The 27,364-nt window shown below is 41.3% G+C and overlaps 2 protein-coding genes across 2 annotated transcripts in view; one reads left to right on the top strand and one right to left on the bottom strand.

Moving 5' to 3' along the window:
• Window positions 1–2,104: 2,104 nt before the first annotated feature.
• Window positions 2,105–6,391, top strand: chac2 (ChaC, cation transport regulator homolog 2 (E. coli)). The gene is made up of 3 exons (XM_080049289.1): window positions 2,105–2,430; window positions 3,118–3,153; window positions 4,901–6,391. The coding sequence occupies exons 1-3, from the start codon at window positions 2,296–2,298 to the stop codon at window positions 5,300–5,302; spliced, it is 573 nt and encodes a 190-aa protein (XP_079905415.1). The 5' UTR covers window positions 2,105–2,295; the 3' UTR covers window positions 5,303–6,391.
• A 1,260-nt stretch (window positions 6,392–7,651) lies between these two features.
• psme4b (proteasome activator subunit 4b) overlaps window positions 7,652–27,364 on the bottom strand; it is a gene marked incomplete at its 5' end in the record, with an annotated part of 33,573 nt that continues 13,860 nt past the window's right edge. The window contains 31 exons of the mRNA XM_080049719.1: window positions 7,652–7,816; window positions 9,283–9,416; window positions 9,810–9,948; window positions 10,980–11,135; window positions 12,567–12,695; window positions 12,930–13,015; window positions 14,418–14,620; window positions 15,190–15,321; window positions 15,558–15,649; window positions 16,171–16,275; window positions 16,599–16,751; window positions 17,029–17,154; window positions 17,319–17,385; window positions 17,915–18,068; window positions 18,502–18,583; window positions 19,159–19,288; window positions 19,530–19,583; window positions 19,759–19,895; window positions 20,196–20,405; window positions 21,337–21,468; window positions 21,799–21,894; window positions 22,032–22,094; window positions 22,198–22,296; window positions 22,425–22,480; window positions 22,588–22,644; window positions 22,819–22,874; window positions 23,028–23,123; window positions 23,470–23,627; window positions 25,694–25,897; window positions 26,518–26,585; window positions 27,249–27,318. Of these exons, the coding sequence (XP_079905845.1) occupies window positions 7,682–7,816; window positions 9,283–9,416; window positions 9,810–9,948; window positions 10,980–11,135; window positions 12,567–12,695; window positions 12,930–13,015; window positions 14,418–14,620; window positions 15,190–15,321; window positions 15,558–15,649; window positions 16,171–16,275; window positions 16,599–16,751; window positions 17,029–17,154; window positions 17,319–17,385; window positions 17,915–18,068; window positions 18,502–18,583; window positions 19,159–19,288; window positions 19,530–19,583; window positions 19,759–19,895; window positions 20,196–20,405; window positions 21,337–21,468; window positions 21,799–21,894; window positions 22,032–22,094; window positions 22,198–22,296; window positions 22,425–22,480; window positions 22,588–22,644; window positions 22,819–22,874; window positions 23,028–23,123; window positions 23,470–23,627; window positions 25,694–25,897; window positions 26,518–26,585; window positions 27,249–27,318 (3,579 nt within the window). The 3' untranslated portion in view covers window positions 7,652–7,681. The remainder of the gene's footprint in view (window positions 7,817–9,282; window positions 9,417–9,809; window positions 9,949–10,979; window positions 11,136–12,566; window positions 12,696–12,929; window positions 13,016–14,417; window positions 14,621–15,189; window positions 15,322–15,557; window positions 15,650–16,170; window positions 16,276–16,598; window positions 16,752–17,028; window positions 17,155–17,318; window positions 17,386–17,914; window positions 18,069–18,501; window positions 18,584–19,158; window positions 19,289–19,529; window positions 19,584–19,758; window positions 19,896–20,195; window positions 20,406–21,336; window positions 21,469–21,798; window positions 21,895–22,031; window positions 22,095–22,197; window positions 22,297–22,424; window positions 22,481–22,587; window positions 22,645–22,818; window positions 22,875–23,027; window positions 23,124–23,469; window positions 23,628–25,693; window positions 25,898–26,517; window positions 26,586–27,248; window positions 27,319–27,364) is intronic.

Here is a 27,364-nt window from a genome sequence, read left to right on the forward strand (position 1 = left end):
ACACTACATACTAAATTACAGAGGAGTTTTAGGGCCACGGGAGAGAAAAAACAAATCAGATAAGGAAGTTTTTTTTTCATTATTTCGAGAAATTTCAAGAATAAAGTTGAATACTCCAAATTGCAATTAAAGTTAATGTGGCATCTAGGTATTTTCAGCATACTACAATTGACGTGCATGTATTGGGACATCCTATATCTTTTTCTGGCATACGAAATAGTAGGGAAGTATGGGGATTGGAAAGCAGGGCATCTCTCATCTGTGAAACGTCTCCTCTCACGCTCCAATTTTTTGTCCCCAGGGGTCTTTTTTGGGTCCCCTCTTTTTCACTATATGCTACCCCAAATCAACTGCAGACAATTATTTTTTATTATAATTGCAATGCAGATGACTATATTGCAATATATTCTCTGTTATGTCTTGCCTCACTGAATTTAAGAATTGGATGTCCACAAATGTCCTGCAGTTGAACGCCTCCAAATCTGAAATAATTAAAATGATCCCCTCTGGCCTCAACACAAACAGCATTAAAAATGCCCCCTCTCTCAGACTGGTTGCCCTAATGGAAGGATGTTAAAGAAGAGGTGTGAATTCTAGGTGTGAGTTTTGAGTTGTCTTTTGATGCTCCGGAAAGTAAAAAGGTGCTGTCTTGCTTTATCTATCTGTGACATCAAACTGAGATAAGGTTATTCCTTTTCATGTTCAGATTTAGACATTTGAGTGTTGTAAAGCACTTTATTCTGCAGGTGCAACATCCAAATATGCAAATGCCCGTGTTTTATAGTTTACATTTACATTTTTTATTATTGTTAGTTTTCATTGTAAAGCACTTTTCCATTCTGTTTCAAAGGCTTATTATTATTACTGACACGCATTCCCACCTGACAGCTGACCTTTTGTTCATCTGTCAGTCAGAGCTTTGCTCCACTGCACCAGGTTTGGTTTCGGTGTTTTAAACAAAAGGTATCTATGCCTTCGATTTGCAGTCCAGTTGTGGATTGCAGCCACAGATCTGCCTCTGGAAACATAAGGCTGGTAGGTTACATAAAAGCCAGTCTGACTGAGGCAGAAGAATGAGCACGGCTGCTGTTCATGGAGCTGACATTACAGGCCAGGCTGTCGCTGTCCACTTTATTTGGTTCTGAATCAGTGCTCACACGGCATACATGAAGGGCTTAGTTATTTGGGAGAACACACAATGATATACTGAGGGGAAATAGAAACGGGGCACCCCCTGGTGGCAGGACGGAAGCCCATAGTCCCTGTGTTGCTTCTTTTTTTCCAGTTCATGTTTAAAAAAAGGAAAAGTTTCACAAGGTGGATATTAATTAAAGATGAATAAACGGGTGCATATCAAGGGTAAGAGGATCTAGGGCACATTAATCAATAGGTAAGATCATTTAAAAAAGAAGAATATTGTTTCTGAGATTGCATTTTCCCTTTTCCACAAGAGGACGAGGTCACATCAACACATGTATTATTCAGTATTCATTATTAAGTATTCAGTATGTGTCATTGTTATTTTTAAATTAATGTGTTATCGTTTCTTTACTATGCCTGTTGAAAAAATAGCCTACAGGCAGAACTGGTCAAGGTGGAAACTAGGCTACTCATAGTTTGACAAGAGGATTTCCGTCTTGTCTCGTCATGTAATTAACTGTAGCCTAATTAACATTCAAAACAAATATAGCGTATTGTTACACAGCTCTATAAAAACAGGCATAAAAAAGGAAAAGAGAAGCTTATCTTTAGTGATTGGACAGATGTTAGTGTCACAGGGTTTTGCTTTTGGACCGGATCATTTGCCTCAAATTACATTCTGCACTAAAATAGCCTTAAACACCCGGAATGGCGGCTTGCCTTCAAAATAAAAGCGATGATGTGCAAGAGACGTGACTCAAGTGATACGATGTAAGCTACGAAAATGAAATGCCACGAAAGAAAAACCTTACAGTGTGACTGACTGATGAGAACCCTTCCTAATAGTCAATAATATCAAAATAGGTGCAATACATTTGAAGATTGAGGTTTATTCTGAAAGTTGTTGAGCTGAGGAAAGTGTGCTTACGTAATGCCCATGACTTGACAGGATTGCCCCGGGGCAGCGTGTAACGGGCGCGTGTAACTGCCTCTGGACAACACCTACGCGGTTACAGGTGCCTGGGTCAGTCATTATAATGTCGTGACTGTCGGTTTAAGCGAACTACACCTGTCAAGACTCAAACGTGTTCCCGTTTGTCCAGCTCCAACCGTCCTTACTGCCGGTACACGGTAGCGTTAGCTTAACGTCCTATCATGTGGGTTTTCGGTTACGGGTCTCTGATATGGAAAGTAGATTTTCCTTACGAGGAAAGAAGAATTGGCTTCATAAAGGGCTTCAGCCGTCGGTTTTGGCAGGGCAGCACTGACCACCGGGGAGTCCCGGGAAAGGTGGGTATTTGTTAGCTTTGTGACCTGGCTATTTCCACTACAACTGATGCAATGTTGCCATAGTGAGTTTGAGTGTAATGGTCAAGCATCATATGAAAGAGCATCTCTGAATATCTTATTTAGTGACCGACAGGCTATACGTTACTTTCTCTCGATCACATTATCATACGTTGAATAAGTTCTTGATGAATTCCTGAAATACTGGTAATCGTATAAACACAAGAACATAATGTACAGTACAAGTAGCCCTACAAAACTTTTTGTTCCGTCTTTAAAAACACATCACATATATAACATAAAAAAAATGGTTCGTGTTATTCCTTATAGAGTTGGGTACAAAAGTAGGAGTTACTGTAGGAAAGAGTAGTTTAAGGAAGTTGCCATAAATCATTATCTAAGCTAAAAGTTAGGCCTCACATAGGACTATTTTTAACTAAGCCTATTGTTATGAAAATGTATACTAGCCGTAGGTTACAGGTTATCCATTACAACATAAACCATAGCTTCTAGATTTATATTATTCCTATAACCTTAAAATATATAATAATAATAATTACAACACAGTTATTATATAACCTTTAAAAAAATATAATACAGCATATCTTAACAATGTTTATTATAGGACTGACTTTCACATGATCTTACTTGGCTGCTGTTTTAAAGTTATTTTGTCTGTTCCCTGTGCAGCCTGGTCGTGTTGTGACACTGGTGGAGGACCCTGAGGTAAGACATCCTGAACCGACTGTCATAGACTAACTTCAACTAACTGTTCATTTCATTGTATAACTTTGCCAAATACTTCTCTAATAATTCATTTAACTATAAAATGTCAGAAAATGGTTAAAACAAATCTCTATCCTTCTTTCCGAGAGCTCAAGGTGACGTTTTTAGATGACAACTCAATTTAAATCAGTAATCATAATTCAGTTATCAAAATAGTTGCTGATTAATTTTGTCTTGCTTAATCAACTAACTGCTCATATCTGTAGTATGTCGCATAAATGTACAGTATCCCAACAATCAGGGATGCTAAAATAAGGTACACTCACTTAATCCACCCTTGTATTACAACACCTACCCTTGGGATTTTGTCACATCCAAAGATATAAACCTTTATGATATTCATTAAATTTGACACAGTGGCCATAAATGTGATGTTTTTATTAGACGGCAGGCTGTGGCGAGTTGAGAAGCAAACAAAATAGCATTTTATTTACACAGTAGCGACAGATTATCACCACCCCAGGGTCATAATTCACCCACCTTGTTATTCATCACTGTATTATTGGGCGTAATTAAGAGGAAAGTTGCAGAGTGGAGGCCAACAAACTAACAATGTAAGTTAACCATGTAAACAGCAAAATGAGATAACATTTAATAGGACGACGATCGCAAGTATAGTCAATGCATCTTGTTTTTCCGATCAATGTATAAATAAGATACTTATTTACAGAAGCATTGTCAGTGTTGAGACTCTGCTATAGGTTGTGAAGGGATACTTTTATTTATTGTCACACATGCATGTCGCGAGACAATGACACTTTGCTGAGCAAGGTGAATGGGAGTCTGTGCACTGGCTTCTTATTCAGCTGAAACAAAGGAAAGGACACTGTATTGTGTTCTGACCTTGGATGGCAGATCATTTGTTGCAGTTGATGGTAAAGAGATAGAGAGGTAGGGAGCGTGTTTTGTAATGTAGAGAGACCCCGGTAAGCATCTGGAAAACATGTATTCAGAGGTGACTGATGCGTATCTCTAAAATGTTACTGATAAGGTTGAAATAAACCATTCCTCATCTTTCTACAGAAGAACGCAAACGGTTTGTCAATACAGGGCGGTTACTGCTACACATTATTATCTCCCCATTCTTTTCTTGATTCATCTATTAATTGCTGCCTGGTCTAGAAATGTTCAGAAAATGTGTGCCTTAAAGTCCCAAGGGACATCCTCAAATCTGCAACTGTCCAAAACCAACCCCCACATGTATTTACCATCATAAAAAAAGAGAAAAGCAGCAAATCCTCACATCAGAGAACTAGAAACGGAGATGTTTGACCTTTTAGCTTAAAAAAAAATAGCTTAACAAAGGTTTGTGTGTATGACATTTACTGGTGACAGCTTCCTAAATGTGAGTATTTTCTGTTTTTCCTTCCTTCCTTCCCAACAGTATATATTCAATTTACTAAAAAATATGACCAAGCAAATAATCGCACTTGGGCTGCAGCCAGTGAACAAATGGCTTTTTTTCCGCTTAAAACAATTATTAACCCATTTTTAAAAATGTTTGCGATTCCTTTTCTTTTAAAAAAAAATCAACATATTGATTCAGCTCTAGTTTTACTCTTAATTTACAACATATGTAAAGGGAGTCACGCGTTTGCACCTTTCTTTGTTGAGTTTATCTCCCTGCATCCATCCTACTAACATCAATCGAATGGGTTTTTCATCTTTCCCTTCGTTTTCTCCCCAGGGCTGTGTTTGGGGTGTTGCCTACAAGCTGCCCACGGGCCGCGAGCAGGAAGTGAAGAGCTACCTCGACTACAGAGAAAAAGGTGGCTACCAGGTCATCACGGTGACCTTCCACCCCCGTCCAGAAGACCAGCTCAGCCCGCCGCCCAGCCACACGCTGCTCTACATCGGCTCTCAGGACAATCCAGACTACCTGGGCCCCGCCCCTTTGGAGGAGATAGCCAATCAGATCGTCAGCTGCACCGGCCCCAGCGGTCAAAACACAGAGTACCTGTTTGAACTGGCCGACGCCGTGAGGACCATTCTGCCCGAGGACTGTGACGCGCACCTGTTCTCTCTGGAGACTTTAGTGAAGGAGAGAGTACACAGCGGGCAGAAACACTCACACACTCAAACGGGTTAATTGTTCTTAGATAATGGATAAGCACTTGATCGATGATAATAGACCAGGCTGGATTGGTCAAATAATCTCAGGGATTAAAGGTACGCGTCATAGGAGTCAATCATGATGTTTTGTCGGGTCCAGAAAATGTGTTGACAAAGTCTGTTTTTATTGTTATTAGTGTCATACCGCAAAACAATACAAATAAAAATAAAAAAAACACCTCACTGCAAAATATGTATTGAAAGCTGCTTCAAAATAGGAAAAACTACCAATACACAAAGTTACTAGAAATGGCATCCAAATTACATGTTGAGTGTTTACAATATATGCTTTGGATAAACTATATTTACTCCTTGTACGTCATTCAACAGCACAAATTTTTTTTTCAGGAATACGTAGTGCATATGACTGAATGTCTGCATTCACAGATAGATATTTTTATAGTGTCATTTGAAGGACAAATACAAGGGAAATGTATAAGGGCCCACGCAAAACATATTTCCGGTGGGATAATCTGGTTAAAAGGTTGGAATCCATTGTTTCTGTATAACATGAAATAATCATGAATAAATATGCAACTGTTAAAAATTAAAAACAAAACTGAGATAATCTGCTCTACCAATACTTTGTGTACTATGTGCACTTTCATCAGTTAAAAAAACATAACCTACTCAGTTACCACTGCTCCATGTAATGAGGTGAAATGTATTTAAAAATATAAACATAAGATTTCTATTTCAATCAAATAACCGTCTTCATTGAGTCCATTCCCCATGCTCTTGATTTTAGTCATATATCAAATCATGTTATATAATATTAAAAAAAGAGAACAAGGAGATACTGATACAGTTTTAAACACAACTTGAATAGTATGTCTAGGAGGTGCATCATCACTCATGTCCAAACACCTTTTTCTTGTTAGAGGACATTTAGATAACTCTTTCCAAAGTTGATTGTTCTACGTTGCTACGTTAAAAAGCCATCCGTCTCTGTTTCCGATAAGAAAATTCATATTTCAGGGCAGGTTATCAGCATCACACCACTGTAAACTGTGTGAACGCTACCACACAGTGCACACAGCCCCACCATGTTTATTCCAAACTGTACTCACCAGTTGTGTTGCTCGTCAGCACAGCAAAACAAATTAAAGTTGACAGCACTGCATTGGGGAAAAATTCAGCATGCAGAATAAAAAAATTATGACAGCTCTATGTGCGATCCTGTCTTTCTGAAACATACGCCAGCGCGCGCACACACACGCACACACACACACACACACACACAAAACTAGGTGCCACTGGTTTAGGCCTGTAGCAGGATCTGTAAAATCATGTTCGGCACAAAACTACATACCAATGTGACAGGGATGTTTAACAGATGAACTGTGGATGTTTTACATGGGCAGTCGACCTTGACAAACACAAAGCACGTCAGATTCATTCTTCCTTTCTCTCTCTCTCAAAAGAAAAACAAGATACATTTCTCTTTACAAATGATGCAGTGAATTTATTTGACAGGAAAAAGGAAATACTCAGTGCTGAGCTATATAGAACAGTACAACACAGTAGGTTGTATAAGAATATGATGTTACATAAGTTTGTACTTATTATAGGTGTATATATTCTATACACATTTTAATAATGACTTCAATTTAAATACCGCCTTCCAAAGGACTCAAGTCCACTTACTTACTTATCATTATTGATAAGTATTTTATAATATACAGTATACGTAACGTCATAACACTCTATGATAAGTGTTGTATTACATTAGAACTGCAGATATCTTTACAGTATTACTATTAATTAAATGTTTTAAATAATAATTATACATATGTATATCATCATATATGATTTTTCTTGTATTTAGTTATTGTAAGGAAAGTTCAGAGTTTTGTAATTATTATTTAAAAATCTTTTGAAAATAGGTTGAGTTTAATACTGCATTTAATTAGAAATGGTGATTTGAAAAGATACAGATGTTCCTGGCAAATCAGTGGTTCAATATACAATATTTAAAATTGAATATATTCTATAACAACGATTACAATAAAACACCTAAACGGTGGTTATCTCTAAAGTAAAGTGGCCACCTTTGGGGCTATCGAGCTGCTTGGCGTGATACAAAATAAACACACCAAGTAAGGGTTAAATATATTTGAAACCGTTTTTGCCCAGGACTGCTCTTTTTTCTGCTGGGTTCACTGAAGGCCAACGTCAATTGGCACGTGAGGCGCTCACCCACTGCAACAACATCAGAAGTTATGTTTTAACAGACAGGTGACTGGATTCCCAGCAGCGTTTAAAGGGTGGCATTATTTATTTTTGTATTTTTATTTTTTTCTACGGTTGTTGGTCAGTCAAGTCTGTCTGTGGACCTGGCAAGGCGGCTGACTGTCTAGGCGTAGTAACATGGAGACACCAGCAGGTCTGTGAGCACCAGCAGCTGGTCGTCAGTGAAACACTGCCGATGCTCCTGCCAGTTGTCGTGGTGAGTGCGTCTGAACTCCGACAGGGTCTTTTTCACTGTCATCTGAGCACAGAAAAAAACAAAAAAAAATGTATTTAAAGATTATTTTTGGGCATTTTTATGCTTTATTAGACAGCTTTGGAGAGACGGAGATGAAATGGGGCAGAGAGGGGAATGACATGCAGAGAATAATCACGATTTCGAATTCGAACCCGTGGTCCGCTTCTTCTGAGGACTGAGCCTCTATTGTGTTTTTGGGGGCGCTCGTGGTATAGCGGTTAGAGCGCCCACGAAAAACACAATTTTTGACACCATAGAATTTTTTTTATTGATTAAAGTAGCCTAACAAACAGTATATACAACTTGTTTAAATCAGCTACACCTCGACCAACTACGAAAGTAAAATGCCACGTTTGAATTAAATTCCAGTTATAATGGTCCAATTTTATAATATATAAAAATATAGCAGTCAAAGATGGGCAATTTTCTGTATAATGGGTTCTTCTTTTTACTTCCGATACTTTAACTACATTTTGGTTGAACTATACTGCTCAATCACTGGTGCAAATGTACATTTTTCAGTGCTGTTTTTGTGTCTCAAAATTGGGGCATTTCCATTAAACCCCTGCAGTAAAGACGTTGATTGCTCTTCCTTATGCTTCACTTGTTTTGAGTGGCGAAAAAATGTAAGAGCCGATAACAACCACTCTCTATTCATACTATGAGGGCTACCAAGCAAGTTTAACAGTGGTATTGGAACAAGGCTGAATGTAAAAACAAAAAGGTTAAAGAAAAGCTGCCGTCACTTGCTGATTCGTGGATGACACTAAAACAGGCGATTACCTAACTTTATTTAGTCCATGCTTGTTTTGCTTTTTGTTTTTTTTAATTATGTATTTTGATTTCATTTGAACTCAGAGACAGTTATTCCTTGAGTTTGTTCTTGTTGTCCTTAAAATGAAAAATCCAATAAATAAACGAAAAAAAAAATCACCAAGAATGCGTTCATTACTTTTATATTACACCCTTCAAACAAAATGATTACATTAGACTTTAGAAGGAGGGAAGGACATGCCTCTAGCCCAACAACCAAACCTGACTGCAGAATAGTCTGCCGAAAGAGAGTAGGATATTGTGTTCTTTATTCCTCTGCAAATTTTCCATTTGCATACAGTGTTTGTTTAACCATTCTTTTTCATTAGCTTTTGTAACAGCCTGGGTGATCCATCTACTTGCAAATAAATATTTTTTAACTGTGTCTCCATTGCATTTTCTTTCTCATCTCTTTCCCTTTGCAACTAGGGAGAAGCACTAAATTATCATCGTCATTGGCTCCCCCATCACTCTAATGTATTATTCCAGCGCCGCACAACGGATTACTTTGTGTGTCTTTGTCATGCCTGATGTAAGGCCAAAGACACAATTTTCTCCTCAATTGGACAATGAAATTGTATTCTTTCGGCCTGCACTGTGTTGAGTGTATGTTTGCAAGTGTGTGTTTATGTGTGTGTGTTTATGTGTGTGTGTACCTCTATAGGCTGTGGGTCGTTGAGATGGTCACTCAGGTCCATCAGTATCTGTGGCATCCAGTCTGGAACGTCGTAGGGGCTCGACAGGATGCACGCACTGAGGCCGAGCACTCCGGCATGGCGCCGCACTAAGTCTGCACACAAACACACACACACACACACACAAATATTGAGTTAAAGGCGGAGTCAGCCATTCTGGATAATGCTTGTTGTCAAAATACTCGTTTACAGAGCCTAGGCTGTGTATGACCACAGGATTGTTTTCAGCACACACACACACACAGTATGACCAGGTAGTGGATTGTGAGAAGATATTCACGGATTTTGGCAAGAAGGGATTTTGACAACAAACTTTCTCCAGAATTGCTAACTCCACCTTTAAAGTAGGCCTTAGAATTTCAAGGTTCACAATTCCTCTGGGATATGAAAGGTTAATGGGGCCAGAATGACTGTGATTGCCTAAATGTGACGTGCACATATGAGCGTGTGTGTGTGTGTGTGTGTGTTACGTGCACATGTGTGTGTACCTGTGGAGGCCAGCTCTCCTCTGGCCTTGGGGAGGCGCGTCTGACTCAGCGTCTGGAGCTGTGTCTGCAGACTGGAGTCCAGAGGGAAGAAGTGGCACTGCAGTAAACCACTGAGGGTGGTGCCTGCCATGTCCCGCACCTACAGGGAGAAGAGAGGGAGAGGAGAGGAGGGGGGAGAGGAGGGAGGGAGGGAGGGACAAGAGAAAGTGTGTTAAAAAAAAGATGAAAATCAGAACAGACAAATAAAGGATGCCGAGAACAGAGGCAGTTTTAGGGCAAAAAAAGCATACACAATTTATTTAAAAAAGAGGCAAGAGCGAGGGAAATTGTGGGGGGAAAGCAAGGCACAAAGGACAGAGATGAGCAGAGGAGGGAGGGAGGAGGAGGTGGAGGGATGGATGCTGAGTTGAGCCGAGGTAAAATTCACTTGCAAGAACATCACTGCCTTCCCGCATCACTTTGCATAAATTATGAATAAGCACTGAGTGACGTTTGATGCATTGAAATAGACAATGACACATAGACGACAGCGTCCGCCAGACGAACACTTTCACAGTTTACAAAATATTAGATCAGGCAGCTGTTAGTTACAACCCGTGTGTGAGGCCCAAAGTATATTGATTTTCACCTGCACATCCGGATCAATGGGAAGAGACAGGTTAAAGAAGGGTTTTAAAAGCACAGAGACAAGCTAGTAGACATGGATTGAAGAATTGATGATGCAACTCAATATGAGAACAGTGTTGTATATTCTGTTTAGCAAGAGTGAAGTTGATTCTATTGCATTCAATACATAGACATCAATAATGAATTAATATTACAACAGCTAAGTCGATTTTGCCAAATTATATTTAGCTTGAAGATTGACTTGACTGTTGTCTTCATATACAAAGGAGTGCACGTTGGCCATAATACTCTATCAACATCCCTGTAACCACAGAAAGGCCCTGAAAATAATAGAAAACAAATTAAGAGCTGAGCAGCGAGGTAGAGCTTTTATTTTTCAAGCAATAACCGAGGAACAGAAAAGAGGGGATTTAGATTTAGTGAGGAGGCACCAGAGGACAATAAGTGGCCATTTATAATCCTGGGACAATTACACCTTACAGATGGGGCGCTGGCCGTATTAAGCCTGTGTTTTTTCGCTGCCTTTCTTTGCGCATACATTACCTCGAGCTGTTCATCAAGCAGCAGCTGCATCACCAGCTTTCGGATGCGCAGCACCTCGCCAGGCAAACTGAGCAGGGTGAACAAGTTGTAGAAAACCATGATCTGGAGGTAAGTCAGCACAGAGTAGCGGGCATGCCACGACCGGGAGCCTGCCATCTAGACAAGAGGGGGGGGGGGGGGGGGGGGGGGGCGGAAAAGGGGGAGTTAAGAGGTGCAGTGGTGGGTTGGGGTATCTACACATTTTTAAATAACACATTTAAATGACTTTTAAGATCTTTTTTAGGACGTCTAAATGCAAAAAATAACATCAATACAGCAACATAAATCTACACTACAGTATATATCAGTACATTTTTATTAAGTTTGAATAAGACATGTTCAATGCACTTGAGCATTGAAGTATATTCAAATACCGGTAAAATAAAACATAGACATTTAACAACTAAACTAGAAAAATAGACCTACATTTAATGAGTTTTAAGACATTTCAAGGATCCGTGGGTACCCTGGTTGGGGTTTGTACAAAGCCCTGTAAGTCCCAAAAGAGGATTTTTTTTGCGGTTTTATGCAAACAAAATATCATGTTCTGGAAAGTTATAACAATTTATCGTGAGGGGTACATGAAGATTTGTACCAAATTACATGGCTATCCATCCAATACCTTATTTTTGTTGTCTGTTCAAAATTTCCCAGCCAACCATTTAATCGTTCAGATATTTTAGTCTGGACCAAAAGTGATGGACCCTATCAACGTTACCATCTATTGAGAATGTTTATGACGTGCCAAAATAAAACCTGAAAAGGCCTCAAAAGCAAAAAAAATAAATGAAGACTCATATCAGATAAACTGTATGGGATCCAAAGTGCTGTAGTGCCCAGAAGACAGGATTTCTCAAAAGCACCAAAATGAATGTGGTACATCAACGCCATGTGTGGATGAATGAGTGGATTGATGGCTTCTCACAGATAATCACTTGGCTGAATGTCCGCCAAACAAACAGTCACAACAAAGTTACTCGGGGCTATGAAACTTTTGAGGATGCTAACATCTGCTAATCAGCACTCAATATCAAATAACAGCTCAGGTAGATGGGAATGTCATGGCAAAATATTGGATGAAGAAACAACAAATCATGCTTCCAGTGTTAATGTTAAGTTAAGTTCACCATCTCCTGCTCCATAGTTAGCATACAGATATGAGAGAGTTAGGCCTATAATATATTCTCTCATCTAAATAGTGCACACAAAAAAATATCTTGTTCCCACTTGATATAAATAAAATGTAGTTTTCTTTCAAGGTGAAAATTCTATTGTTGCCAAGCTGCTGCATCCCATCCACCTTCACATAATAGAGCTGAGCAGCATCCAGGAACATTTCTCAACAGGGGTTGCCACCAGCATACAAAAACTCACAGCAGAGATAGCCGTATGAGCATCACAAAGTAAGCAAATTAAAATAGCACAGGTTGTTTTTAGTCCAGCAACACCTTGGGAAGCATTAGGCTCAGAATGCTGACAGCATGCAGGTGGGACAGTGCGAGTGTGTGTGTGTGTACTGTGTGCGTTTGACTGTGTGCACACATTTACCTCTTCCAGTGCCTCCAGAACTAGAGGGATGTGCTCAGGATACAGCAGGCCCTGGGACATGAGAGAGAGACACGTGCGCGCATCCTGCTTCATCTCATCATAGCTCTCATCAATCTCCACCGGGGCAATCTGCAGGGAGAGAGAGGCGCGGAGAGAGAGAGGTGGAGAGAGGTAGGAAGACACACAGCCACGCACCATTTTGAGTAAATGAAGAGAGAAATTGAGTTTAATGGGCAAGTAAGATTGAGTGGGTAATAACTCTGCACTGGGACCTGTGTGTGTGTGTGTGTTTATAAGTGTGTGTGTGTGTGTGTGTGTGTGTGTGTGTGTGTGTGTGTGTGTGTGTGTGTGTGTTGTTGCTACCTTGAAAAGTAGAGGCAGGAGCTTTAGTTGCTGCTGAACGGGAGTGGTGAAAGTTCGCCCTGCGCTCGCCATCAACCATTTCAACACTGCAAAAGGCACACACACACACATTTTCAACCATAACCAGCACTTACTAGCATCAACCTAACTCTTTACCCTAACCTTAACCACTGGCCAGACAAATGTTTTACCAATTGGGGACACAGATTTGTCCCTGATTGCGCAAGTCTTCTCTGATTAATTGGTTTTAAATCTAGTGTCTGTCTCTGAAAGTGACTAAGTCAAACATACGCACAGAGAGAGAGAGAGAGAGAGAGAGAGAGAGAGAGAGAGAGAGAGAGAGAGAGAGAAATGTTTTGGGTTGCTGCCAAATAATAGAAACAACAGACCCGGCTCTGTGACCTTACTGCATTGCTCTGCTAATAAAAGACAATCTATCATGATTTAGTATCTAACGATTTGGATAATTATATAACCAGATATTTTGTCTGAGTAATGGGGATTAGAGTAACACCAGGGACTGTAAGAGCAACCGTGCACAAATGAAGATGGGAAATGAGATCTTAATTCAGTCTCTGGTACTATTAAATAAGGAAATCTGGAGCCACAATTTGCTCCTAAACTATAAAGAATATTATTTTTCTAATTATTTTCAGTCCTTTGCAAACACCCGCTGCTTGAGCTAGAGGAGAAAAATAAAACAATATACTGTATACTTTTCGACCACTGACACTTATTACTTCATTTTTATTTTGAGTTCACATAGTAATTCAATTTTATTGAGGTAGATTTTTAAAGTTCCCAGCAGGTTACTAGACTAAAACCATCAAATTGTATTTTCAATTTTAGCTTAGAGCCTTTAATGCCTCTAGTGGCAGTAAAGGCCATGAAGATAGTCCTAACTGTGTGAGCCCAGGTTTTTAAAATATCTGTGTCTGCAATCTCTGCTACCAACTCTTATTGCAGAAGAGATATTGCTGTATTTTAAATGTAATATTTCAGTGCTGGAAATGAAAAGTCGACCTCCACATCACCTCAACTGGGTGGATGCAGAAACCTGGGAAAAATAAAAACCAACACGATCTGCATAGCTAAATACCACTGACAGGTAAATGCCATACAAATGTATTAATTTAGTCATTTTGGGAAACGATTCCTTCAATCAAATATAATACAAAAATAAGGATTGTGAATGCAATTAGTCAACTGCTATCAGCCGACAAGCCTGTAACAGCAGGAAACAATATCCAAAACAAATTCTAAGTTCCTCGCAGCACCTTTAAGGTTCAACAAACACCTTTTAAATTTCCCCTTTATTTACACCTCAATGCTTTTTACAGCAGATTTTAAAACAGGTGATATCAATAGGGAATCCCTGCTTAGCCAATCATGTCCAGCCCTGGCCCTTACTACTACACTATGTCCTATCCACTACACAGTTTTTTACACGCTTAGCATCCACAAATCCACACATCCACACATTCTGACCCGTCTTGAGCAGCTTGACAGCCTGGGTGCGCTCGTCCGTCTCCTGGGTGTTCTCCTCGTGGACGTGGTTGTGGATCTCGGGCTCCATGGTGAGGGGCTTGAGCCGCTCCAGCACCCGAGTGATGAACTCTGCCAGGTGGGGGGAGGAGGTGGTCCGAGTATGGGGCAGTGACACGTCTATCATGAAGACATAGGTCAGCACACTGGAGAGAGAGAGAGAGAGAGAGAGAGAGAGTGAGGGGGGAAAGAGGGGACAGGCAGTTGAAGAGGAGGCAGGTTGAGACAGGAAATATGGAAGTACAGAGGCTTAGAAATGAAAAGTGCGCACTAAATTAAAGGTGCACTATGTAACTATGGGTGTGTCAGAGAAGTTAATATTTAGTTAGTTAATCTTAGTTATATATTCTCATAACTGAATAAACAAACGGGAAAAGATGAATTGGATCCCTGGAACACTGTTTGGAGTTGTAGAAAACTACCTGAAGAGTCACTGTTTCACTGTTGTTTTTTACAGCAGCATTGGCCCACAGTTTTGTTTATAAAACATATTCTAGACTTACGTTTGATTCTTGGTGCCTCAAAATAATTTTGTTTTAATGAATGATTCTAGAAGTATTCAATACTAAGTATTACATGTAGAGTGAATATGTTTTGTAAACTAACTGCATGCTCTGTATATCCCCCACCCCTGAAACTGCACAGTGCACCTTTAATTAGATTGACCTATTTAACCATAATTACGCTATCCAGACGACATAAGTTAATTGGGTACCTTCCGATGCGCTCCCTGACATTCTTATACACCTGGGTGAGTGTGGGCTCCAGGTAAGCCAGCAGCCTGTGCAGCAGCTCAGACACTCTCCACTGCTGCTGGGCAAGACCTCCCTGAAGCACATACAGCAAACTGACAGAGAGAGAGAGAGACACAGAGAGACAGAGAGAGAGAGGGGAGGGGATTGAGAGATAGGGGCGTTGTTGTGTTATTGCGGCATGTCAGCTCGGCAAATGTCCGCTCAGGTTGCCACTGCTGCAGCCTCAAATCAATAACCTCTGAAATGCAGTGGATGACATAAACGCAAACCTTGTGTATAGTTATTCACATATATATATATATACAAACACACACACGCCAGCACATACCTGGCATCCTTGAATGAGCCGCCCCCTCCACTGAGCGGGCTCTCCATCAGCAGCTCAAACAGCCAGTGGAGTTTCCTGGGATCCCGGCCCTCCTATTGGACAGCAGCCAATACAAAATAACACTAAATAAGATCTATCATTTTAGGTGGGCAACATGTGAAAGGTCACTAAGGTACTATATTCACATTGAATATTGTTTTACTGCCAATGGAAACAGAGATAGTAGTCCACTAAAATATATTGTATTTTAATTAGATTTTTCAATCAAATGTATTATATTATTATATCATAATTTTTCATTTTAATTTCAGAATTGAATGGCAATCAGTTTAATTGTTGTTGAATATTTCAGTGTGGACCATTGCTGTGGACAGACAGAAAGACAGACAGACAGACGACAACAGACCATCATTGCCATCACTAGCTCCATGCTAGGGACATAAAGATAACAAAAAAGTGTTTGATCTGCAAATGGTGTTTTTTCAGAAAAGCAATTTTGACCCTGACTGTTTGTTTTACTGATTTATTAAAAAATCTTTGTAATCTCCTTATATGAGCCCCTCAGCTTTATTGCATGTGGTATATTTGTATGCATGACATGTGAACCACTCACACAGGCGGTTGCGATGCAGGTGCCCCAGTCTGTGTAGGTCTCCACTGTGATGTTGCTTAATGCTGTCCTGATCAAAGGGCACAACAGCTTCCACAGCCTGTCCACCTGAGTACACACACACACACACACACACACACACACACACACACACACACACACACACACACACACACACACACACACACACACACACACACACACACACACACACACACACACACACACACACACACACACACACACACACACACACACACACACACACACACACACACACACACACACACACACACACACACACACACACACACACACACACACACACACACACAATAATGAAAGTTGTTATTACTATTGACTTTTCTTATCAAAAACAGAACATTCTGGGTGTGTGTGTGTGTGTGTGTGTGTCCTCTCCTGTACTGTACCTTGTTGAAGCTCCAGAGTTTGCTGCCTCTGATTAGTCCGGCGGTAATCTCACACACACAGCGCTGGGAGCTTTCGTGCGGGTCGGCGGCCAGCTGCTCCAGGTGTGGCCATAGTAACGGCAGGAACGCTTCGCCATAGTTACTAAACAGCCCCTGTCAATCAAACGTGAGTGTGAAGGTTTGCTTGAGGCGATGGAACCAATACTTTGCCTTTTAAACCAAGGAAAAACAGATTACAGTCATTCATTTGATGCAAGTAAACTTTAAGCTGTCTGCCGGAGAACAATGAATTGAGATGAATTTGATTTAACACAAATTCCAGCTCTGTACGTAGTTCTATTCAGCCTTGGAATGGCGGTTGTATGCTGCGTCACCTCTTTTTGTAAAAAGGTTTACCAGATCGATTGAGGGCTGAGAGTTTATATTGCACCTTGAAGAGGCAGAAGCGTCGGGGGTTGAAGCTGTCTTTTCCTTTCCCATCCTCCAGAGAGAGAAACTCTATGAGCTGGTCAATGAACTCGGGGTCCGAGAAATATTCAAAGATGATCTTTTCACCCTGAGTGACAATCAGACAAGCAGCTAATGTTATATTTGTAATACTGTGGCACCGGTGTGGTGGGGATTTTGTGTGTGTGTGTGTGTGTGTGTGTGTGTGTGTGTGTGTGTGTGTGTGTGTGTGTGTGTGTGTGTGTGTGTGTGGGGTACAGTGTGAGCACGCACCTCACTCATCTCTTCATACGGCAGGTCATCTTTTGACTTCTCAGAAGCTGCATAGATCATCATTTCTCTGAGGGGTGAGTGGGGGAGACAAAGAAGAGGCTTTCGTGATTTATAGATAACAACAACGGGGGAAAAATGGGGATAGACACATACTGTCTTCAAAATGAGTGGCGAGGATAAATGAATGATTTAAAAAATCTGTTAGTCAGCAAGCCGTCTGCATAGCAAGACAGGGCTCCAGCCAGCCAGTATGCCAGCCAGTATGCCATGCCAGCCAGCTAGCCATCCACCTATGCATCAATTCTTCTATCTAGGCCAGGCAGTAAGTCGTTTACAGTCAGCCCTTATCTGGGCCAGGACGTGACAGGAAGTCAGTTTAACACCCCGCTAGTTATCCCTCCACCCAGATCACTCATCCAGCCGTTAGTCAGACGTATATAGTTAGCCCACAAAAGCCACAAAGACGAGCATGAAATCGACACGGCAGTTAAGTCAATCAGCTATTTAGCTCCGTCCAACCGAGCACTTAATCAGCCTACACCGGTTTTTCTGAATCCACTCGGCCTAAACAGTCACTCATTCACTCTCTCTAATACCTTGGCCATGAGTAGTAGCCCAAGTGTGTTTTCTCCACAAAGTGCTGAGAGTCCCACTGCTCCTGACTCAGAGGTAGGTTGTTGCTGTCGTACTGCAGCCAGCGATTGGACTCACGATCCCCCACGCACACCCCCTCGGGATCCTCTATACCACCTAAACAAACATGAAAAAACATAATGCAAATATATATGAAAAAAAAATGCATAGCAGGCAAGTGTTAGCATGTTTCGTTGCCTTTGGATGAATGTGTTTGTTGTGATATCTGACTGCTGGGAAGTTGCCCTGTTTCTAGTCCAAAATTTAAAAAAAAAGGAAAGGATTTTCTAATTTAAAGCAATTTATCTTTTAATAAAAAGCAAATGTGGATTTATAGTCCAGTTTTATTGCTTACTCGATGGGAAATAAACACACAATTAGTCCGTACCTCTTGATGTATTATTTAATTAAAAAGAGGCGCTGAAATTGCAACTGATACTGTATCAGCAAGTGGATTGAGAGACGGCCTTGCAACTGAAATGGCTGTTGTAAGAGTCGTGTTGCTATACTGTGTACGGTTGTTACTGTGTGTTTGCACACTCAGACTCACCGATATCAGATGGTTTTACAGCCATTTTCTCTCTTGGTCGTTTCAGCTGTTTCAGAATACCAGCCACTGATGAGATTGCCACCTATGGGAGAGAAAGATTATACCATAGTAAAGAGCTATGCACAAACACAGCAGCTGCACCAGGTGCTGTATAAAGTGCTATTGGTACCATTAGGGGTAGGTTGTCGGTACAGTTTTACACTCTTCCTTTATATGTATGTTTTTTTTTATTATAAATTGCTGCCACTTTTCATCATCCCATTCTTAATTTTATTTTGTGTTTTCCATGTTATGCTATTATTATAACGGTATACGTGAATGAATGACTGTACATTTGAACTGAAAACTCGAGCAGTGACCCAAATCAATAACACACACCATTTGTGGTTGGTAGCTTCTCCACACTAGGAAATCTAAATATACTCAGAAATGCTTAATTATGCTGTTTGTCCAAACTATTGTCCCACAATGCAATGCACAAAGGAAATGAAGGGGGAAAAAATGCAGATATAATGAATGCATGAATATTAAACCTTAGACGGACAATTAGCTTTCTCTTTGTGAAATTTAATTGGGAAGTACCATACCATAAACTAATTAGCTCTCATCCGCATCCACACAGTGTCAGACAAACACACATACAGCACAAACACAGACCTTGCGTATGCTGATGGAGTCGTGTGTGAGGCTCTGGGTGAAGAAGAGGACAGCGTCGGGGGGCAGTGGGTGATCTTCTCTCAGCTGGAGAGACAGCAAATCGGTGGCCATGTGCTCAAACTTCCAGGGCCTTAGACAAGCAGACACACATGCAAATCAGTCAATCTGTATTGCAGTTTAGTATCTGTTTGCCAAGCTTATGAAGCGAGTCCCCGCTCTAAAATAATATACTTTTTAGTAGAAATGTTCCGTTTTCAACATCACTTCTTGAATTCATAGGCCAACATCCCTGTGTTATATACAGTATAACATAACATAATTTGCATAGTATATTGATATGACATACAGTATGTCTGTATCTTGACACTTACAGGTCTCCGTCTTCAAGGCAATCCAAGAGATCGTTGACCAGCTTCTCATATTTCCTGCACAAAAGATACAAGCAGCATATGTCAGCACTATTACTAGAGTACTTCATGTACTTAAGGTAATACTAGTTAAAGTAATGCATGCTATGCTTGTGCTCTGGCTCTTCTGTAGTCTTGAGGAAAAACTATGTGGGCAGTAAAACTAAATGAACACCCAGTTTTATATTCCAACCTTGCGGCGACCACGCTTTTGATTCGCTGACGCTGGAGCCCCTCTTTCAACTCCTCTACGGACGGTTGCTCCAAACAAGACGTGGGGTTTTTACCTTGTGCGATATCGTTGGCTATCTCTGCACAGCTTTCAGATACCTACATGTAAAAAGGAAACAAGACAGGGGGGAGCAAAATACAGGTTTACATAAAAAAGATCAGATGAGGGGCAATGCATGCATCCTTGTAAAGTTTCTCTTTTGACTGGCTCCCCATGCCTACCAGTGTTTGAGCTAAGCTAACCTGGATAAACGCCCTATGCACATTACTTCATAAAAAATGGACGCACAGTTACAGGAACGTTTTCTGTCACCATTTTCTTGAGCTAGAGAATGAGACAACAAGGTAAAAATGATATATGTTGAACTATTCCTTTAATTAACAGGCTATGTCACTCACGGTGAAATGGATCCCTATGGTGTCGTGCTGCCGATGGATTCTGTCGACAATGTCATCGAGCAGCCGACCGATGGAGGGCTCCTCCAGGGTCATGGTGGTGACCAGGCCGCAGCGCACCAGAGCCGGCCACACCTCCCCCACACAGTCCCAGTCTCTGGCGCTCGCCTGGGAACCACTGCTGTGCAAACCCAGCAGGCAGTACAGAGCACCCTGAGTGACAGACACACAGACACAGACACAGACACACAGACACAGACACAAAAATATCAGTCATATATATTCTATAATTTCCCATTGAATACTAGGGCTAAATGATGATTTGATGCTGACTTTTGTAGGCTTTATTGAACTCAATATGGTATGGAGTAGACATAAGTTCTTCACAAACAATGAACAAGATCACAAGTACAGCCCTGGCAAATATTAAAAGACCACCATGAATGATCAATGTCTGCTATTTAACTATGTATAGGTATGTCTTTGAGTATAATTAATATTTTCAATGTATTATACACACAATTTCTCCAAAATTCCAATATATTGTCATTAAGAGCATTTCCCATTCACTAATGAAGAACTGCCAAGTAAAAAATTGTGGTCTCTTACATTTGTATACAGGATTAATATTACATTTGCTACATTAAATGAAGTAAAAGATAAGGGTCAAACTAATAATTAAAAAGATCAGTGTGGAAATGAGTATATAAGTGTTAAAAGAGGACAGTGATGTTGCCCCATGTATTTCAATGAGAAGACTATCTGAGTTTTAGTGTCCTTCCACCATCTGCCTCCAGCCTAGCCCTGAGGATAGTCAACAAACTATTCTGAAAAGTCCGGCTCTGATCAGGAACGAAAAGGGGTAACAGTGTTGGTTAGGGCAAGGCCTGCCTGTCTTTAAAACAAGCAGTAAAAACTTTAAAGAAATCAATGTTGAGGGCCAGAGGTAACGGCGCAGGGAGGCCGCTGTAGCCATCAAATACAAAACGGAGACACAGTTTTGGACTAGCTTCAGGTTTCAGCACCACGGACAGTTATCATTATCAGCAAGCCCACGGCAAATAACTGTTTGTCTCCATGTGCTGATGTACGGGGGGGTGTGTGGGTGGGTGGGTGTGTGTGTGTGTGTGTTTGTGTGTTGTACCTTAAATTGCTGTTGTGTGCCAGTGGTGTGTTTTGGTGAGAGCAGTTGCAGGATTCGAGGAATCAGGTCTCTGTAGGAGAAACTGTATGTTTCGAGGGCGGCGATCAGCACATTCTGGGCCCTGCTACGTACCTGCAAGGATACACAAGTACACACACACACACACACACACACACACACACACACACACACACACACACACACACACACACACACACACACACACACACACACACACACACACACACACACACACACACACACACACACACACACACACACACACACACACACACACACACACACACACACACACACACACACACACACACACACACACAATTAATGTCTATTTCACCAGTGATATTTATGCTAATTTCATCAGGTAAATGGGAACCAACAGATGTTGTGATTGAATATATTGGTGTTAATTTGTCTTGTGTGTCCTGTCAGTTTTCTTACCTCGCTGTAAGTGCTTGAGGAAAGCAGTAGCAGATCACAGAGCAGCTCCTGATGAACCACTTTATATTCGCTGCCATCCACCACCAGCTTCCTCATCTACTCACACAGGAATACACAATATAAAAAAAAAAACACCAACTTCTGACTGTGAATAACAAAATACAGTTGATTTTTTATTTCATGTGCTTGTGGTTACAGCTACACAATGTGTCTTTAAATGTCGCTCAACTCACCTCATGCTGTAGTAAAACCCGGTCAATGAGAAGTGCTCGAATGTGCTGCTTTTTCTCATGAAGCTGCAAAAAGCAAAAGGCAGCACACTTAAAATCTACCGGGCAATTATTGACTCATCAAAACCGACAACAGAAGCGGCCTTGTTTCGCTTTCTTCAACTCTTACCCTGTTTTCCATGGACTTCTTGACCAGAGTGAAGCTCTTCCAGCGCGAGTCAAACTCCTTCTTCTGAGTGCCTCGGAAAAACATGAGGTCACCAATGATCTGTAGTCAGACAGGGCCAACAGAAAGGGAGCTGTGAGACCTTTTGAGAGGTAGCCTACCAAATGATAGACTAATACACATACTGTACCACACATTGACTAATAGAAAAATCACAGGGGGCTAGACACCTTAATGATGACGAAAAGGGACTTTGTGTCATCCTCCGAGTGTTCCAAGATGTGTCCTGGAAGGTGGGGAGAAAGTGGACATAGATTTATTCGTGCTTCACACATTCCAAACGAAGCGCGCTGTGTTATTGAGTGTAGTGGTTTAGTTCAACTTTTCACTCACGTAGCAGCAGTCTCATGGTTTGGCAGATGGCCTCTCTGTAGTTCTCCCGTGAATCATCTGGAGGAGGAGGAGACACACAGACGTCCCCGTACGGACACGGAATGCACGATGAGAGGCCTTATCTCCCACTAACACTGTCGAGGGAGCGACTATGTGTGTGTGTGTGTGTGTGTGGGTGTGTGTGTGTGTTTGTGTGTTGTGCATCCTGCTTGTTTGTGCTATTTTTCTTACCATAGTCGACGCCTATGTACAGCTTGATCTCCCCCAGATTCACCATGGAGGGCACGCTGAGAAGAAACAAAAATGTAAGAGGCAAAAAAAATAAAACGTGACCAGCCTGCACAACAAAATCTGTGGCTCTGTCTTTGTGTGTGTGTGTGTGTGTGTGTGTGTGTGTGTGTGTGTGTGTGTGTGTGTGTGTGTGTGGCCGCTGGACTCACAGGTCAGATACGCGCGGTCCATCCAGAGGGGGCAGCATGCTCCCAGCTCCCAGAAGGCAGTGCTGCACTATAGCAAGACTCTGCAATAGCTCCTCCCTGTGAATCAGACCGCACGTTACAGTCACCTTTTCATAGCAGTGTGATAGTCAGTGTGTGAATTCACTTGGCAAGTGTACAATGGCGTTTCAACACTTTGGTGCAGCTCTAAATTCAACGTCCCCCCCATCCTCTGTGCTCTCAATTAGGCTTCATCAAGGCAGATCTTAAAAACAGATGCTAAACTTCAGGGTTTTTATTTTTGGTCAAATCTCATTAATCAGGAATGAAAGGGCCTGCACGTTTTTTTTTTCTTCTTTGTTTGTGTTCGTGCCCGTGCCTGATTACTTTCTAAAAATGGAAAAAACGAAGAGGGGGAAATGAGGAGAAAAAGACAGCATCCCACCTGCTCATTGGCTGATCTCCAGAGACGTGGCCTTCGATTCGCTTCAGCTCAGGGTGCAGGAGGCGGGACAACAGCTGAAAAACAAAGTTCTCCTCCTCCTTACCGGGGACGTGCCAACAGACGCCCAAGGCCGCCAAATCCCCGGCTCTACCCCAGTCCTGCAGGGAGAGAGGGAGAGAGGAAGTTGGTGCTTGTTTTTTTCCACTGGAATAACTGGCAAGCGCTCCAGCACAACCAGTCTGTGTCAAAACCACAGACCTGTATCCTCCACTGGGCATTTAAATGGGGAGTCTGCGATTCTGGAGAAAGCCTGTGGTCAAAATCACTTGATCACAACTTAATATCTCCTTACGATCGATTACCTGAGTGTGCGCTGAAAAAAAATCCAGTGTCAAACACACAGCCTATAGGCTCTGTTAACTGGTACACAAATAAAGGTTATGTAAACAAAGTGGCCAACTGTATCTAGCAACATGCCTGTTAACAGAGCCTAGGCTATGTATTAACATTAGATTGTGAGGAGATATTCACCGATTTTGACAAGGTGATTTCGACAACAGGCATTCTCCAGAATCATTCTCCAGAATCACTGACTCCTTCTTTAAGTGATTGAAACCCATGCAAAAGGTTAAGGACAGTAAACATGCAACAAAAAAAAAGATCTACTATCAGACGACAAAATAGCAGATGAATCCAACTTGCGGAATACGTCAAAACGAAAGACATTCAAAGAAAATCGGATCAAAACAAAGAACAGAATCAGTGGCCATGATGCAGATGAAAAAAGAAGGTCTGTGTTTGATATTGTGGAAAGCGGCAGAGGGACGTGGGAGTAATTACCGCCACCGAGGTATCAAAACAGTAACACACTTCATCTGCCCTCGCGTACAAAACAAACAGGCAAAATATTATCAAGGCTTTGAATTAACTATTACGGTTCAGCTTTTCTCTTGGGGTGCAAAAGAGATACTGCAGGGCCAGCAGCAACTCAGTGTGTCTACTGCTGCCACGAAGTAACAACAAACCTAAGACAAATCACTTTTCAACTGGCATCTATAACAGCCTATATGCAAGATTAAAGATTAGAAAAAGACAAATTCAGCACAGTTGTCCTACAAAAAGAAAAACATTAAGTTCAACCTTTAAGTACAACAAAGGCATCCATTTCAGTTTAATACACTCAGGGGTTTAACCCCTACAGCTGTACTTGGTCTGCAATGACCAGTAGCTTATGGTGGCTAATGTTAGCAAACGGTGTTACTCAGAATACTTAGTCACTTTGATTACTTTGTGATTTGTCTTTACTTGGGCTACTTTTACACTATGTTTTAGCATTCATCATCCAATCAACCAATCAGAGGTTAGCAGTTGGGCTTAAGGATGGGGACAACATCTTCAAATATAGCTGGCTAGCTATCTTGCTAGGTTAAAGAAACATAGCAACACAAAAATATACGAGTCCTTGTTCATAATAACAACTCTGAATCAACATGTTTGTGATAAATGTGTTAACTTGCATTTAATCTAATCACCATGTGACTCCCACATGATTTTCCTTGTGGCTCTTTCAGGGATTCCGAGCCGCGGGTTGGGAACCACATTTTAAGACCAATGAATGTATCTTTACAGTTTGCGTGCAGTCGGTGCAAAAATATGTTGTTATCACCATATTTTTTCTTTTCCCTTTCCTCATTTTTTCTTTCTCTGTATATTTTAGCAACACACATTTATTTGCATGAGTTAATTTGTCACGCAAAGAGAGCCGCTAGAAATTCAAACTTGAGAGAAGAAGATGTCCACAGAGAGCACTGTAAGCAGTGCACGGTCAGGGAGTGTGTAGCCATCTCATTTAATTTCGCTTTGATAACTGCTTTCTAATTCTCTTCCTGGAAATAGAAATTACATTGCTTCATTACTGAACCTGTTACATCCCATTTAATTAAACTGCAAAGAGGAGCAGCCCTAATAGGTTGTACTCATGGCATTTTATGTTTTCCAATAATAACCTCATTGTTTCACCGTCGCAGACTAGATACTGTAATAGCAGCAGTAACAGTCAATTTGCACTCAAGGAGGTAAGCAAATAAGGCATCGTTGAAACTATGTATTTTGCAGTCGAGGGAGTGGATTTAACGGTTATAAGATTAAATATTTAACTTGGTTTTGTTCGTCTCTGTGCTATAGAGCGTTGCATCTGTTTGTGTGTGTGTGTGTGTGATTTTACCCGTATAGGGAGGTCAGTATGAAAGCCCCCAGAGGTGCTGCGGTACTCGGTGGGGTAGATGAGGGACAGCGAGCGGAGTGTGTGCTCCAGCAGATTGCAGGCGAGTGTGTACGCCTGTTTACAGCGCAGACGCACACACACGCACAGGATCCGCTCCAGGTCCCCTTGGTATTTTAACAGCTGTTCACCATCCACACGGGTAACCTAAAAACAACACATACACATGAGTGCATGCACACACACACACAGGCACAGGCAATTCATTGGAGAGCTGTGTCTTAAATATTGAGGTTCTCCAGTAAATCACAGCATCTGGCTGGCTCCCACTCCCATTAAGCTCCCAGGAGTAATAAAACAAAACAGAAAGGGTATCAATATGTTCTGGTTAACGACAAAGCTCTTTGATATTTATGACCACGCAGGGTTGCAAGCTGCAGAAAAATGCCATTTGGTCATCATTTTTTCTTTCTTACACAATGTCACAATTCCATTCTTCTTTTTCAGGCGTCCCTCTGTTTCACACATTCCAAGCGGTTTTTTTTATTTGATTCTGTGGATTTATAAAAACACACGCCGAGAGACCTTGGCTTCGGTCAAAAAAATGGATAAATCACTCCGGCACTGAGTGAGGAAATTACACCCTACGCCCAAATATTCTTCAATTTCCTCTAAAGTAAATATGCAGGACCCCACTTGCTGACTGTTTCAATCATTTTGAGATTTAATCACACTTTTCAGACACAAACGAGAGGAGACAGGAGTGGAATTAATATATTTTTTTTAGAGTGTTGAAGCCCTTGGGACGCGGCAGATCCTCGTCTCACCTCGGAGAGCAGCTGGAGATTCCACAACAGCTCCTTATCCAGCTCGTCTTCGCTCTGCAACTCCATACCTGCAACACACACGCGCGCACACACACACACACACACACGCACACACACACACACCCACACACACACACACACACACAGGTTGAATAATTAACTTTATTGCTCCCCTGGCAGATCTCCTTTTGCTGTATTTTGGGGTCATCAGTTTTTTTTAACCACACCAGCAATTTTGGTCACTAACCACAGTCCCTTTGGATGAGACCTCGTGACTTCGGTGATCCACTGCCTTGTCCTCTATTAGTTCAACTAAAAGGTTGAGATTGAAACTATTGAATGGAATGCTAGGAAATCTGGTCCAGAAATTGCTCATTGCCCCCTCAGGATAAATTGTAATAACTTTGATGATTATCATTTATAGCCACCATCGTGTTAAAAATCTAATGTGTTGGTTATGAAAAAAATACCCGCACAATAGCATTGTGCACTGTGTTCTTATAATATGTTTTGAAGAGAGCCACTTATCTTTACTGTGCAAATGGCAGGTTTTGTGTAGCATTAAACAGACCTGTGAAACACACTACCGTCGCATTTACTCTACATACACACAGACACAAACACACACAGACACACACACACACACACACACACACACACACACACACACACACACACACACACACACACACACTAGACTGCTCTACACACACAAACAGTGTGGTACTGACTGTCAGTAATGTTGAAAATGACGCTGCAGCAGTGAGGGACGAACAGACGGAGAGACTCAGCAGGATGACACTGCAAACACACACACACACACACACACACACACACACACACACAC

This window comes from Ammodytes marinus, assembly GCF_949987685.1.
Source record: "Ammodytes marinus genome assembly, chromosome: 20".
Taxonomy (NCBI): domain Eukaryota; kingdom Metazoa; phylum Chordata; class Actinopteri; order Uranoscopiformes; family Ammodytidae; genus Ammodytes; species Ammodytes marinus.